Raw genomic sequence first — 14,058 nt, 5'->3', positions numbered from 1 at the left:
TTCAATTTTAAATTTATTTATTTTTTAAATTTGTTATTGGCGTTTGTTGGTGAAACAAGAAAATATAATATTACTATTACATGTATTGCAAAGTTTAAATATGTTTGAAAGTATTAAACAAGTTTGTATGATTTCGTTAATGTGGTCCATACCTGAAAAACATTACATTTTAGAAATACAGGAAGATATGTAATAAATTTGGCAATAAGACACAGTTCAAAATAGGATATATTACTTAAGACAATATTCCTGCAGATTTTCCATTCTTACAAACTGAAAAAAAAAACGTTTTGACTTGTACGAGTAAAATCAAATGCTTTATCAAAGCAGACAGTATTTTACAAAAATTCATGTGTTTTTCAATGTCAATAAAAATTGTGGTTCGCATATGATACAAACGTGTATAGAAATAAATATCACTGCCTGTAATTGAGAAATTCCTATTTGGAAAGCAACTGTATTTATGTCATGTTTCCTGCCATCTTGTCTTAGAACTTCATTATTTACCTGTTAACCAAAGAATCTCAAAACTAATTTTATTGTTTGTTGTCAATGCTTAGTTGTCACAAAAGTCTACCAGTCTTGGTGTTTATATTACTGTATACGTCTGATTTTGACACGCGATTATAACAGCTATCTACCTTTTAGATAAATGTGTGGGACTTCTTTGTTGAAATATTTCTGAACCTAGTTTCAACATAATGTAGTAATGATACCGAAGCGTCCTTGTGCCATTTAACATGTTCTACTCCTATACGAAATAAAAAAAGCCTAATAAGTAGTTTGTATCACCTACACATGACGTAGGAGTTTTAAACTCCTAATAAAACTTCTTTATTTCCTACGTAGGAGTTATCTCTTTTATAGAACATGTTAATTTGGCACCAGGATGCTTCCGTATAATGACGTTATAATGACGAAATAATTTTGTTTTCTCTCAGGAAAAGACAATTGCTATGACCACCTGGCTGAGATAGTGACTATTTTTAACACATTAGTAGAAAATCTAGCGTTCACTATACAATATGGTGGCGTTGACTACGACGTTGGTGTAAACAGTACGTACCTGGACGGTTTGGCTGAGTGCGAGCCTGGATATGCATCCGTCTGGCAGTATTGTGGTAAGAACATTTTTAAATAGAACGATTTGACGATAGGGCCATATTTAAAATTATCCGCGACGCATGCATTCCAGTTTTAGTAGGGTAGGTAGGTATGTGCATTGTCCGAACTATTTTTTTTGTATTGAACCAAATTGTACTTAGATCTATATCTGAATTAGATATATATCTTTTTTTTAAGAATATGAATGCTTAATAGCATTTACTTATTAAAAGTATAAAACCAAAGTTTCAAAGTTGTATTCAATATAAGTCTGCAATATTTAAAATGAAAAAAAACAACAACAACATGAGACAGATATAAAGATGTGAATAATATTGACAGGTTGGCTTTACTTGCATGATAATAAAATAAAAGAATTTGTTTTGTTTGGCAATAAAAAGGTAGCAGTGATTTTTATGGGTAGGTGTCGGGGGGGGGGGTTGGAGAGTGGAAACAAACTATTTTATTTTAGGCCTAGGTCTACTTCAAAATTATGTGATAACTTGGGTATTCACATTTAGAAATGAACACATTGTATAGATGATTAGAGCTAATCACAAATTTTCACAAATAGATCATTTCCATTTAGACTTAGGCATGGTGAATAAATCAGACATGAACAATTGACAAAAACATCGTGATAAATATATAGATATGTCGTAATTTTAACATATTTGATTAAAATAAATATACAACTTCTACTTACCAATTTCCCTTGATTGAAAGACACAGATTTTGCTTGTTTCTGAGAGGCTCCAGAAGATTTAATTCATTGATAATTTATAATATTTTTTCAAAACAGATTATTTCTCCTCAGAGGGTTGCTCTGCATGGGTTACCCAAGTAAGCCAAATGGTAAAGAACTTTTCATTTCTACAAAAAAAGAAAAGATTTTAACTGAGATTTTATTTTTACACTTGTTGACCTCTAGTATCGTGTGGTAAGGGAACATATGCCACTAACGACTACTGTGAGAGCTGCCCTCGAGGCTACTACCAGGACGAGGAAGCACAGCCCTCGTGCAAGAAATGTCCTGATGGCTGGACCACTGCCGGACTTATGTCTAGAGACAGCATACATTGCAATGGTAAGTTCAATGATGAAATTGCCAAAACTGACGGTCTTCCTTATAGCTTGTATATACAGTATATGTATGTTTTTATAAAGTAAACTAATGGTTGAAAAGGGACAAGGGGCTCAAAGATTTGTATTCTATTTTATGCTATGTAACAGACAAGATTGGATAATAATATAATAATTATATCGACAATGACAAAAATAAAGATGATAATACAGCTACAACTTGTCCTAGAAGAGAGAAGCCTAGTTTCCTAAAAAGCCGCGCAAGCCACGGTCAACACTTTTTTCTAATAAAGTAAAAATAAATTTATGTCTATATTAATTTCTAATAATCACCTGACCGTGTTTATTGCATTTAACATATCCAAAAATAAAAAAGTCATGGGTGTGTGTGTGCCATCACCCACCACCTAGACGTGTGTCTATCAGTCAAGACTAAGCTGCGCCCCCTGTCTGTGGTTGTTAGTCCGGCATTTTTAAAATAACTATTTTTATAGATTATTGCATAACACGATCATGTCAAAAAAATCCATGAAGACTATGAATTATCGGACAGCTGGTCAAGATGCATAAGCTGCTATTTCAATTTTCATATATTCTTACAAATCAAGCTCTTTCAAATGAAAATATTTTATGTTGTTACGTGTATAACGATGTTCACACTGAACATTTATGATTTACACCATGTATCTTTAATTATGTACACAATGAACCTTTTATGATACATACTATGAATCTTTTATGATGTACATCATGGATCTTTTATGATATACACCTCGAACCATTTATGATGTACACCATGAACATTTATGATGTACACAATTGGTCTTTTATGATACACATCTCGAACCATTTATAATGTACACAGTGAACCTATTATGATGTACATGAACCATAATGCTAACTATGGGAATGACGAATCGGTTAGTCATGAAACGTTTTATACATGTAGTACAATTTCACTATGAAAATAAGTTTGATTAGTTATAAGTTATTGTAAGTATATATACTGTCTTATAATTGTGTTTACAGTTGAGAAACCCGAGGAAGACACCACAATAAATTTGATTCTGTACATAATCATTATTGTGGTTGGAACTTTCTTTATAATTCTGGCAGTTGTAGGAATTGTTTACCGGTTAAAGAAAAGGTAGTGTATAATTTTAGAATTGTCTAGGCCTTAAAAGCCTGTGCCATCAAAGGCACATTTACACTCACGATTTTTTTATTTCATAAGGAAGGGCAGTATGGATTATGCATTTAGATCATATTTAACGAATATCGTTTAATGAAACTATTGATGAATGTGAAATAATGTCTCGTAAAAGAAGACAAACGTTAATAAAGTGTTGATTTTATACTTACATGTGAAATACTAAATCACTATTATTGTATTTATTTCCTAAATGCAAAAGAAACAGATAATGGTTCAGCGATATAGTTAATCAGTAACTGTTAGGAAACTGTAACAAGGTACCAAAATATAAAGCTTTTAAGAAATAAAAGCAATGTAATATAAAATATTTGGGGTAATGTTAGAAGCTAAGACAAAATGTTCCATTGTCTACCATGTAATTTCAATAAGACTTAATTATTCAAAGCATTTAAGCTAATGTAAAGTATGCAAATAACGAGATGACATGCCAAATAGCTATTGTGGAACTTAAACTTTTTAAATCATTTTATTTTATTTGTTGCCTTTTATTTATAGTTCTGTCTCCTCTAATATATGTATCCTTCAATTTAAACTGTTGTCCCTTTCACAATAGTATGCCTTTAAAATATAGTGTTGTGTCTAGTACAATATGATGCTTTTGATTTAATATTTACGCTTCAACTGATAGCGTTGTCTCTGTTTCAATATGGTGTCTTTGATTAAATGATGTTGTATTTGGTACAATGTGTTGCCTTTGATTTATAGTTTTGTCTCTTGTACAATATATTGCCTTTTATTTAAAGTGTTGTTTCTGATACAATATGTTGCCTTTTATTTAAAGGGCTGTTTCTGATACAATATGTTGCATTTTATTTAAAGTGTTGTTTCTGATACAATATGTTGCCTTTTATTTAAAGTGCTGTTTCTGATACAATATGCTGCCTCTGATTTATAGTGTTTGTCACTATATGTTGCTTTGATGAAAAATGTTTTCTCTCGTACAATATGTTGCCTTTGATTAAATATTTTGCCTTCGATTGATAGTGTTGTCTTTTCTACTGTATACTGTCTTCAATATTCATAGTGTTGCCTCTGGTTCAATGTGTTGCCTTTGCTTTATACATTATGGTGTTTTCTCTAGTACAATATGTTGCCTTTGATAAATAGTGTTGTCACATCCTCAATATGTTGCCTTTCATTTCTTGTGTTGTCTCTGGTACAGTATGTTACTTTTTATCCATAGTGATGTGTCTGGTACAATAATGTTCCCTTTGAGTTTAACTGTAGTCTCTGCTAAGATATGTTGCCTTTGTTTAATAGTGCTGTCTTATCTTCAATTTGTCGCCTTTCATTCATGGCGCTGTTTCTTGTGCAACGTGTTTTTCATTTATAGAAATGTCTCTGGTACAATATGTTTTATTTGTTTTGTAGTGTTGTTTCTGGTACATTATGTTATCTTTGATTTACAATATTGCTTTTCCTGCTTCAGATGTAACCTTCGATAATAACAGTGTTGTCCTAGGTACAATATGCTGCATTGGTTTTATAATTTTGCCTTTTTATAATATGATGCTAATACAATATATTTTCTTTGATTTATAGTAGTGTAGTTTTTGCTACAACATGTTGTTTTTTATTTATAGTGTTTCCTCTGGTACAATATCTTGTTGGTACAGTAATGTTGCTTTTTGATTAAACGTGTAGTTTCTGGTATAATAGCTTTGTCTTTCATTCATAATATTGCCTTTGCTACAAATATTGTCTTTGATTTATAGTGTTTTCTCAAGTTCAATATGATGTCTTAGATTTATTTTGCTGGGTCTGCTAAAAACATCTTGTCTTTGAGTGCTATTTCGACAAATAATAATCTAAATATTTTCCAGGGGGAGTGGAGTACAACCCGATGGTCATAACAACCAGTATAACACATCTAACAACATTGGTAACGTAAATTCAAATGAAAGGTTTCAAATGAGGTATGCTTTTATATGTACTGTCATGATCTTACAATATGTTTGTTGTTTTGTGTTTGATTTATTTATTTATTTACTTATTTATTACCCAGCCACCCATCCACTCATTTATTTATTTTTTTATTTATTTACATTATTAAACTTAATCTTATCAAAAAATAGTGTTTGCCAAACATTTGTATCTGTTATTTTAAACAACAACAAATATGTTTTCATCAGTCAAAGCATAGTTGTACATATTTCATCTTTATCAAACTTTGGTGGTAACAGAGAAATATAACGTAGAAGACATAGGAAGCAAAACCAAAAAAAGCGTACCTGAATGTTTTTAGTTAATAGGTAGATCTGTATTCAATAAAGAAAGGCATAAAAATGTGACAATATTTTATTTTCCTATATTCAACGCATTTATAATATTTCATAATAGTAAATTTAGGCTTACTTTCGTAAATTGTGAACGTTAATTTATATGAATATATGGGAATATTAAAAACAAGGCCAAATCACTTAATTATATTCTAGGATATATTGTTTTCCAAATGTGAATAACTTCCATAGTAGTATATTCGTGCCACATGGGCGAAATTGGGCGGGGGGGATAAACATACCAAAAGCACTGTTTGTTGTGTTTTCGCCCTTTCACTTCTTGAAATTTATTACTATAAGAGTTGAAAGTACGGAAACAGAAAAAGGTAAAAAAAACTTGTTGTGTTTTCGACCTTACAACTTTTCGACCAACTACCTCCCTGCTTAAAAAACAAACACAAAAATGAAAACCACGCTCATTTGACATGCCATAAGTATGCCATCATCAACTTTCGATGCAGTATTTTCCAAAGCTAATAATTGTTTCGTATTAAAGAAAATGAGAGTTAAAACAAAAAAAAGCCCTGTATATGCCTCGAAATAACACAGCAATAGAAAAAAATTGTAACACTTGTTTTCCGCAGTAACGTGGAGCCAGCCTATGCTTATAACACCATGTACAACACACATCACGACAATGCGGTTACTAATGCCAATAAAAAGTTTCGTCCGACGTAAGTATTCTTACATTAATGTATTAACTTAAAATATAAGCTCGTCGGGAATTATGTAATTCAAAACATATTTGAGCTGTATAAGAACACAAGTCTAGACACGTTTAATTGCGCTTAAATATTTTAACTTTACTGTATGTACAATTTAATGAAAAAAGTTTTATCATATAAGATGCACATTACGTCGTTTCTAAGTTTATCAAATACCCATACCGTTTTTGGTTAAACCGTGATTTTTCGTCATAATATTGTTTTCTCCCTTACTAATCATGCCATTTCAGAACTTTTGAAGAAGAACTAAATGCCTCGGTTGAGAGGAGGCGTCAACATTTGGATGACTATCATGGTGCTTACAATAAGTAAGTTTACATATAAATTGTTTTAAATACAAAATAGCTTCATTTTGTGATTTCATGTACTTTAGTAATAATAAATTGTAAGTAATTAACCCAGTTGTCATTTCCATAGTCGTAGCATATGACAGGGCTCACATAGGAGAAATACACTAAAAGTGTTTTGAATATTTTTATATTGTTTTCCACTGGCAATATTATCAAATATTCACAAACAGGAAAACCACAACAACAAAATTTGTAGTTAATTGCACAATATTTGCCAGTTTTACAAAATGATTTACAATGACGACTATTGCGACACGTCAACATCAACAGTATTTATATTTAAGTATATAATAAAATAACTGAAATGTAAAATGAAAAGAGCATATGAAATATATACACTAACGTACTGTTATATTTCCTTCCACCAACAAGATAATGAATATTTTACTCGTGAGTTCCATCATAAAATGTCCTCACCCGACTTGATTAAATCCCGGGGCTCGAATTGAAAGCTAGACGTGTATACTAATAGACCTATGATGAACGACCTTAACAAGTTTAATTCACTTTGAAATCACATATCTATATAATGTGACGTCAATGTTTTGATTTGTTTTCAGTGAAAATATGTTTGAAATATAGCCAAAGTAACTTGTAACTTATCATTTTAGGTTTCACCAAATTCTTATTCCCCTCCCGAAAAACTATGTAATCAGTGTTTGATAATCTATGCAATAAGCTTATAAACAAGGAATATAATTATCATACTTGCCAGTTTAATCACCCATTGACTTTGTTTATATGTTATACAGCTATATTCTTACATATACAACCTTTCAAGCCTGTTACTTCTAAAAATAATGTCTATAATTAAATTCCATACTCAAAAGTGTATTAATGTTTATTATATTCAATCAGAATTATTCAAACTGATAAATTTTTACTGTTGGTCGAACTTGATTGGGCTACTCCAGGTACTTTTTTCTGAATTTTTTTTATCTTCTAAATTCAATAAGTTGAAATTGTAAAGCTACTACAAGTAAGACATTTTAGCATGCCTTAGTAAACAAGTATGTCTGTGTCCATCAATAGGTGAGCACAGTTTCAACGCGCTTTATTAAAGTTTCAAAATCACCATCTGAACAAGTGCTGCTAGATTCATCGTAAAAAGGCAATGGATTACAACTATTTTCGTACGTGGAAACAGCTGGTTTACTCTAGATAGATAGATAGATTTATTTCAGTATTCAGTAATAACATGGTAAAAACATATCCAATACATGATAAAACAATAAAAACAAATATCAATGTAAAAGAAATGCACCATAACAAAAACATCATACCAAGGATAACACAAGAAAGAGAACTTAATCTCTTATTTCCATTGTGGTCCTTAGATACTGATGGTTTTGACAAAGAGATGCATGAAAATGACTTATCACAGTTTTAAATTGAAGAAAGACAATAGTATACATAAAAGTTTCAAATTAAAATAAATTAATAAAAATAATAAATATTAAGACTAGAGGATAGACACCTTTAAAAGAGAAAATTACCCATTTAGTAAATGTTTTTTAACAGATAATTTAAAATTGTACAATTTTGATTCCATCCTAATAGAAGAGGGTAGTTTATTCCACAATACACATCCATTGTAAACAAAAGACTTTGATCCGAAACCTTTGACCTTAGGTAGCATATAACACCAACTTTCACTTGACCTGGTCCTGTAAGTATGAACAGAATCTAATGGAATAAAGTTTTCTCCATATATTCCGGGGCAAGTCCATGTTTTATTTTAAAAACATGACATAGGATGATTTGATCAACTCTTTTCTGGACAGGTAGCCAATTTAAAATTTTAAAGTGTTCATTATCAATATGTGACTTATAACCAAGATTTAGAACAAATCTTATTAATCTATTTTGTGTGACTTGGAGTTTATCCTTCCAGTATTTAGTAACCCCGGGAAACCAGAAACAACATGCATAATCAAAATGACATTGGATGAGGGCGATAACCAGAAGTTTTTTAGTGTGAAATGTGAGATGATCACGTTTTCTATACAGAAACTTTAACCTTGCATTGGCCTTTTTAATAATAGAACTTGCCATTGCTTCACAGGAGAGAGACTGATCAAGTGTTGCACCTAGATATTTGACATTAGAAATTGACTGTATATCAGTCCCTTTACAACTGACATGAAGTGATGAACCTGTTTTTTACCTATGTTTAGAACCAAATAATGTTGTCTCTGTTTTGCCTAAGTGAAGGGAAAGTTTATTGTCAATTAACCATTGACTGACAGAATGTAGTTCATCTGTCAGTTCTTTTTCAATAGATGACCTATTTTTACCTGTAACAAGAATAGCAGAATCATCTGCATAAAGAAGAAGTTTATTTTTAACAACAGCCTGCATATCATTTACATAAATTAAAAATAATAATGGTCCCAAGATAGACCCTTTGGGAACACCACAAGTAACCCTTTCATGTGAGGAAAAAGTACCAGATACATCAACAAGTTGTTGCCTATCAGACAGATATGACCTAAACCATTGTAAATCATCAGTACTTAGTCCAATGGCTTCTAATTTCATTAAAAGGATTGAGTGGTACACTGTATCAAATGCTTTTTGAAGATCCATTAAAATCATGCCTACAAGATTACCTTTATCCATATGTAGCCTAATAAAATCAGATAGATGTGTAAGACAAGTGTCAGTGGAAAAACCACCTCTAAATCCTGATTGAAATTTATATAATATGTCCATTTCTTTAAGATAGGAATAAATCTGATCATAAACAACCCTTTCAAAAATTTTAGAAACAATGCTTACTATGGAAACAGGCCTGTAGTTGCCAACTTCAGTTTTATCATTCTTTTTGAAAAGAGGAACAATTCTTGCTGCCTTCAAATCATCTGGTACTGTGCCTTGTATCAATGACAAATTTATAATGTTTGTTAAAGGAAAGGCAATAATAGATGCACTATCTCTTACAAAACGTGAAGGAATACCATCCAGACCAGTGGATTTGTTATTCAAATACTTTATTACACTTTTTTCAGACATCAATGAAAAAGAAAAATTATTATAATTCTTTTTGATAAATAAAAAGAAGATACAAACTGTTTACCAAAAATGTTTAATGCTGGAGATAGTTTTGGAGTAAGATTTGATGCAACATTACAGTAAAAATTGTTGAATTCTTCAGCAACCTTTTGTTTATCAAAACAAATTTCATCACATATTTTTAATCCAATATTATTCTTAGAAGATGAATTATCCTTTTAAGATGGTAGACCAAGCTCCTTAAGGGATTTCCATAAGGTCTTTGAATCATTTTTATGATTGTCACATGAATTATTAAAATGGTTCTTTTTCGCCATAAAAATAAGTTCATTAGCTCTATTTCTATATGTTTTAAAATTCTCAAAATTTTCATCAGTTTTATTCTTTCTATACAAATGAAAAGCTTTATCTCTATCATTTAAACATTGAAAAATTTCTGGACTAATCCATGTTTCAGTACGTTGTTTAATACGCATTTCCCTAACAGGAGCAATGTAATCAACAACAGTTAGCTAGAAAAATAGATTTAAAAAGTTTCCAAGCTTCAGATACACAGTCACATAATAATACAGGAGACCAGTCAACTGCAAGTAAAGATTTCTGGAAATCATCCTTATTATTATAATTTTTCATTGAACGTGCTTTGATAGTGTTATGCTTGCCAACATAATTTTTAGTAACTTTTCCTGTACAATAGATAGTAAAATGATCATTAAAACATGTACTTAAGACTCCTGACTGAGAAATTTTGTCTATGTCAGACACAATAATAAGATCTATAGTAGAAGACGATGTATGACACACCCTGGTGTGTTTATTAAATAAATGTTTAAAATGAAACATATTAAGAAAAGTACTAAAAGCAGAAGATAAAACACACACTGGCCTATTTCTTTGTTTATAAACATCAATGTTAAAATCACCTAAAATAAGTGTTTCATGTTCAATAAAATGAGGAGAACTATTGCACAAGTCTTCAAGAATGCCAATAAAGTCCAACTGTTTTGGAGGTCGATAAATAATGCCCACAAGAATCGGTCTAGCTTTAGGAAGAAGGATTTCCGCCCACGTCGCTTCTAGCTTCTCGTGTTGTAGATCGCTTCTAGTGTTAAAAGTTAAGTCACTACGAATGTAAAGGCAAACTCCGTCACCATGCCTGTCTCGGTCACGACGAATGATACTATAATTCTGGATTTGAATTTTCGAATCAAAAACAGATACATCTAGCCATGATTCCGATATACCTATGCATGCTGCACTGGATTTATGTGCTAGAATACGAATATCCTCTAACTAAGGAAGTAAACTTCTTACATTCACATGTATAAAAAGGAGTCCACGATTATTAAAAACGTTGTACTGGTTGTCAAGAGTTTTGAATCACTTACAATTTTCATGACCTGGACAAGGGTGAACATCCCCACACAGTAGCAAACAAATGGACAGGAAACTGTTTCTATTATTAATTGAATATACTGATTGTGACTTCCTCTCGGCTGCACTGTTGTTAAGATTTATGAAATTGGAGTAAAGCGTTAGATTACCAAAAGAAACTGGAGAAATATCATAACTATCCACAACCCAATTACTATCCAAACACTGGTACACTTTACATCCGGCGCCACTATTTATGAATAAGTCATTAATTTATTTTATTCACTGACCGGCTTGAGCCAAGTTATCGGAATTATATAATTACTATGTAGTAGCCCATTTCAGTTTGCTCCTAAATCTTACTGAATTGTCTTCGAAATGAAGTTGCTTCTTACATAAACTTACTCCACTGGACAATGTCAACTGTAGAATAAAAGTGACTACTAACTACACAGCTTAATGCTATCATATAACATGCATTTATCGCATGGCTGTGAGCTTTTTCTTTGTTCTTTCTAACCCATTATACTCAGTACACTTCAATGAGCATTTCAAAACTGTATTGATATATAACAGTACAGTTTTTTCATTGATTCATATAGGAAAAAAACTCGACTGTTATATATCGGTCGAGTTTTTTTCGCACCTTGTATATATCAATACAGTTTTTTCATAGAGGCTCCAATGGGGCAGTGGTAACGACCATTCCCAGTAGCAAAAAAAAACAACATAAAATCGGGATGTTTCTGCAAAAAAATTGTCTCGGCCTGACGGCCTCGCCATTTTTTAGCAGAAACACCCCTTGATGTCGCCCCAGCCAGTGTTATACCCTGTAACTAACTCGTTTTATATACTATAACTATTACCTAATTAATCACGATTGAACTAAGATATGAAATGAGATCATGACATTGTTAATGAACATGAAAATATGTTTATAAAATATAAACTTAGAATTACTGTTAGGCACAGTCATTCAACGTTTTCATTCCAAATTTCAGCTTTTAAAACAGACACTTTCATTATGGAAGGTATTTCATATAATAATTATGTTGACAGTATTACGGATTTATATTACATCCGTGACAGTATTGAGTATCATACGTAATAACAAATTCATATAAATATCCATTCTTAACCACTTAAAATTCAATCAACATTTTTCTTTCAAGACATACTTGATGAAAATATCCTAATGTCGCCTTTATATTGTTTGTTTTAACATTTTTCCATGGAAAATGTTCCTTTTGTAGACCAATTTAGTCTATCATTTATTTATTTTTGTTTATCAACAGTCCAATTTACACAAATGCGCGTGCTGATCCGGTGGCGTATACAGATGCAAGTGGTGCTTATATTATTTTAGAGACCAATTTAGATAAACCACCGTTATCACCACAAACAGTATACAAGAAAAATGCATGGGAATAAAATCGGTATCCGATAAACGTCAGACAAAGTACTCACTTTTTATTCGAGCGCCAACATGATTGTACCGGAAGTGCTAGAAGTCAACTTCAGTATCAATTTTGAATGCATAGAAGACATTCAGTGATATTTTGATAAATCTGTGATATTCAAATTTGTGTTTTAATTGTTAAATTTTATTTTGTTGTTTTATATATTCTAGACAATGTGCTACTAATTGCTCACAAGTAAATACATGTACACATTTTATCATGAATAGCAGTATATACATTAAATGTCATCACTTCTTCATAAATTGTTCGTTTACTAATGCTAATTATCATATGTTTTAAAAATGTATTTATATATTGTTATATTTTTTGTTGGTATCTTAACAATATTACATGTACTAACATACTTGTTAAGTAAGTTAAACTTCAAGCAGAAAAATAGTGCCCCTGTTACTAAATGTATTCAATGTATATTTTACTTCTAATGATATGTTATAACATGAGGGATTTTTGTGAACCAAGCTTAATATTTGAATATTTAAAGACTGCGCATTAATTATTTGTTAATGACAGGCATGTTATCTATGAAATTATTTACAATTTGTATTTTTTTTATATATTGTTCACTTATAGTTAGCTATACGAAGTTTTTTGAGATCACATTCAATTCAGTGTCGTCGTTCGTTAAAGATTATTTTGCATAAAACGATCTTAAACTATAATGTCTTTCTTACGTGACGAATTTGTGCCTCTTACCATCACAAACATCAAATACTAGAATTATCCATTGAAAATTATTAGTATTTTGCACATTTTATATGTGTACTTTTATAATTTTAAGAGTTATCTCCCCTTGAAGATAGTATATCATACAAATTTGTTATTATTTTACACAAATATACATGTATACTTTTATGATTACATGGGTTATCTATCCCTTGAAGGTGGAATTTCACACAAAATTGTTATTATTTTACACAAACATGCATGTGTACTATTATAATTTCAAGAGTTATTTACTCCTTGCAAATAATACTTCATACAAAATGGTTATTATTTTACACGTTTTACATGTATACTTTTATAACTTAAAGAGTAATCTAGCCGTTGAAGATAGTATTTTATACAAAATGGTTATTATTTTACAAAAATATTAACGTGTACTTTTATTATTTAAAGAGTTATCTACCCCTTAAAAATAGTATTTATACAAATTGTCATTAATTCATATAAATATACATGGGTACTGTTATGATTTCAAGAGTTATTTTCTCCTTGAATATAGTATTTCATACAAACTGTTATTATCACATGTACTTTTATAATTTCAATATTTATCTACAACTTAAAAATAGTGTTTCATACAAGTTGTTACTAATTTACACAAATCTTCATGTTTACTTTTATAATTTCAAGAGTTATCTATCCCTTTGAAGAAAATATTACATACACATTTGTTATTAATTGCACAAATATACATTTGTATTTTAAAAAATT

General features: G+C 30.7%; 1 protein-coding gene across 1 annotated transcript; it reads left to right on the top strand.

The window, feature by feature from the left end:
* Positions 1 to 100: 100 nt before the first annotated feature.
* LOC132759555 (uncharacterized) lies at positions 101 to 13,298 on the top strand. Its single transcript, XM_060751346.1, has 8 exons — positions 101 to 110; positions 942 to 1,121; positions 2,036 to 2,191; positions 3,217 to 3,334; positions 5,224 to 5,316; positions 6,264 to 6,353; positions 6,635 to 6,712; positions 12,439 to 13,298. The coding sequence occupies exons 1-8, from the start codon at positions 101 to 103 to the stop codon at positions 12,572 to 12,574; spliced, it is 861 nt and encodes a 286-aa protein (XP_060607329.1). The 3' UTR covers positions 12,575 to 13,298.
* The last annotated feature ends 760 nt before the right edge of the window (positions 13,299 to 14,058 follow it).

This window comes from Ruditapes philippinarum, unplaced genomic scaffold (assembly GCF_026571515.1).
Source record: "Ruditapes philippinarum isolate M1 unplaced genomic scaffold, ASM2657151v2 ctg916_1_1_1_1, whole genome shotgun sequence".
Taxonomy (NCBI): domain Eukaryota; kingdom Metazoa; phylum Mollusca; class Bivalvia; order Venerida; family Veneridae; genus Ruditapes; species Ruditapes philippinarum.
This window is presented reverse-complemented; position numbering and strand designations above follow the sequence as displayed.

Bases quoted from the DNA above. Each gene is read 5' to 3' on its own strand.
- LOC132759555 (XM_060751346.1), top strand. The intron at 1,122-2,035 runs GTAAGAACATTT...GTTGACCTCTAG, and splicing joins ATCCGTCTGGCAGTATTGTG to TATCGTGTGGTAAGGGAACA. The intron at 3,335-5,223 runs GTAGTGTATAAT...AATATTTTCCAG, and splicing joins GTTTACCGGTTAAAGAAAAG to GGGGAGTGGAGTACAACCCG.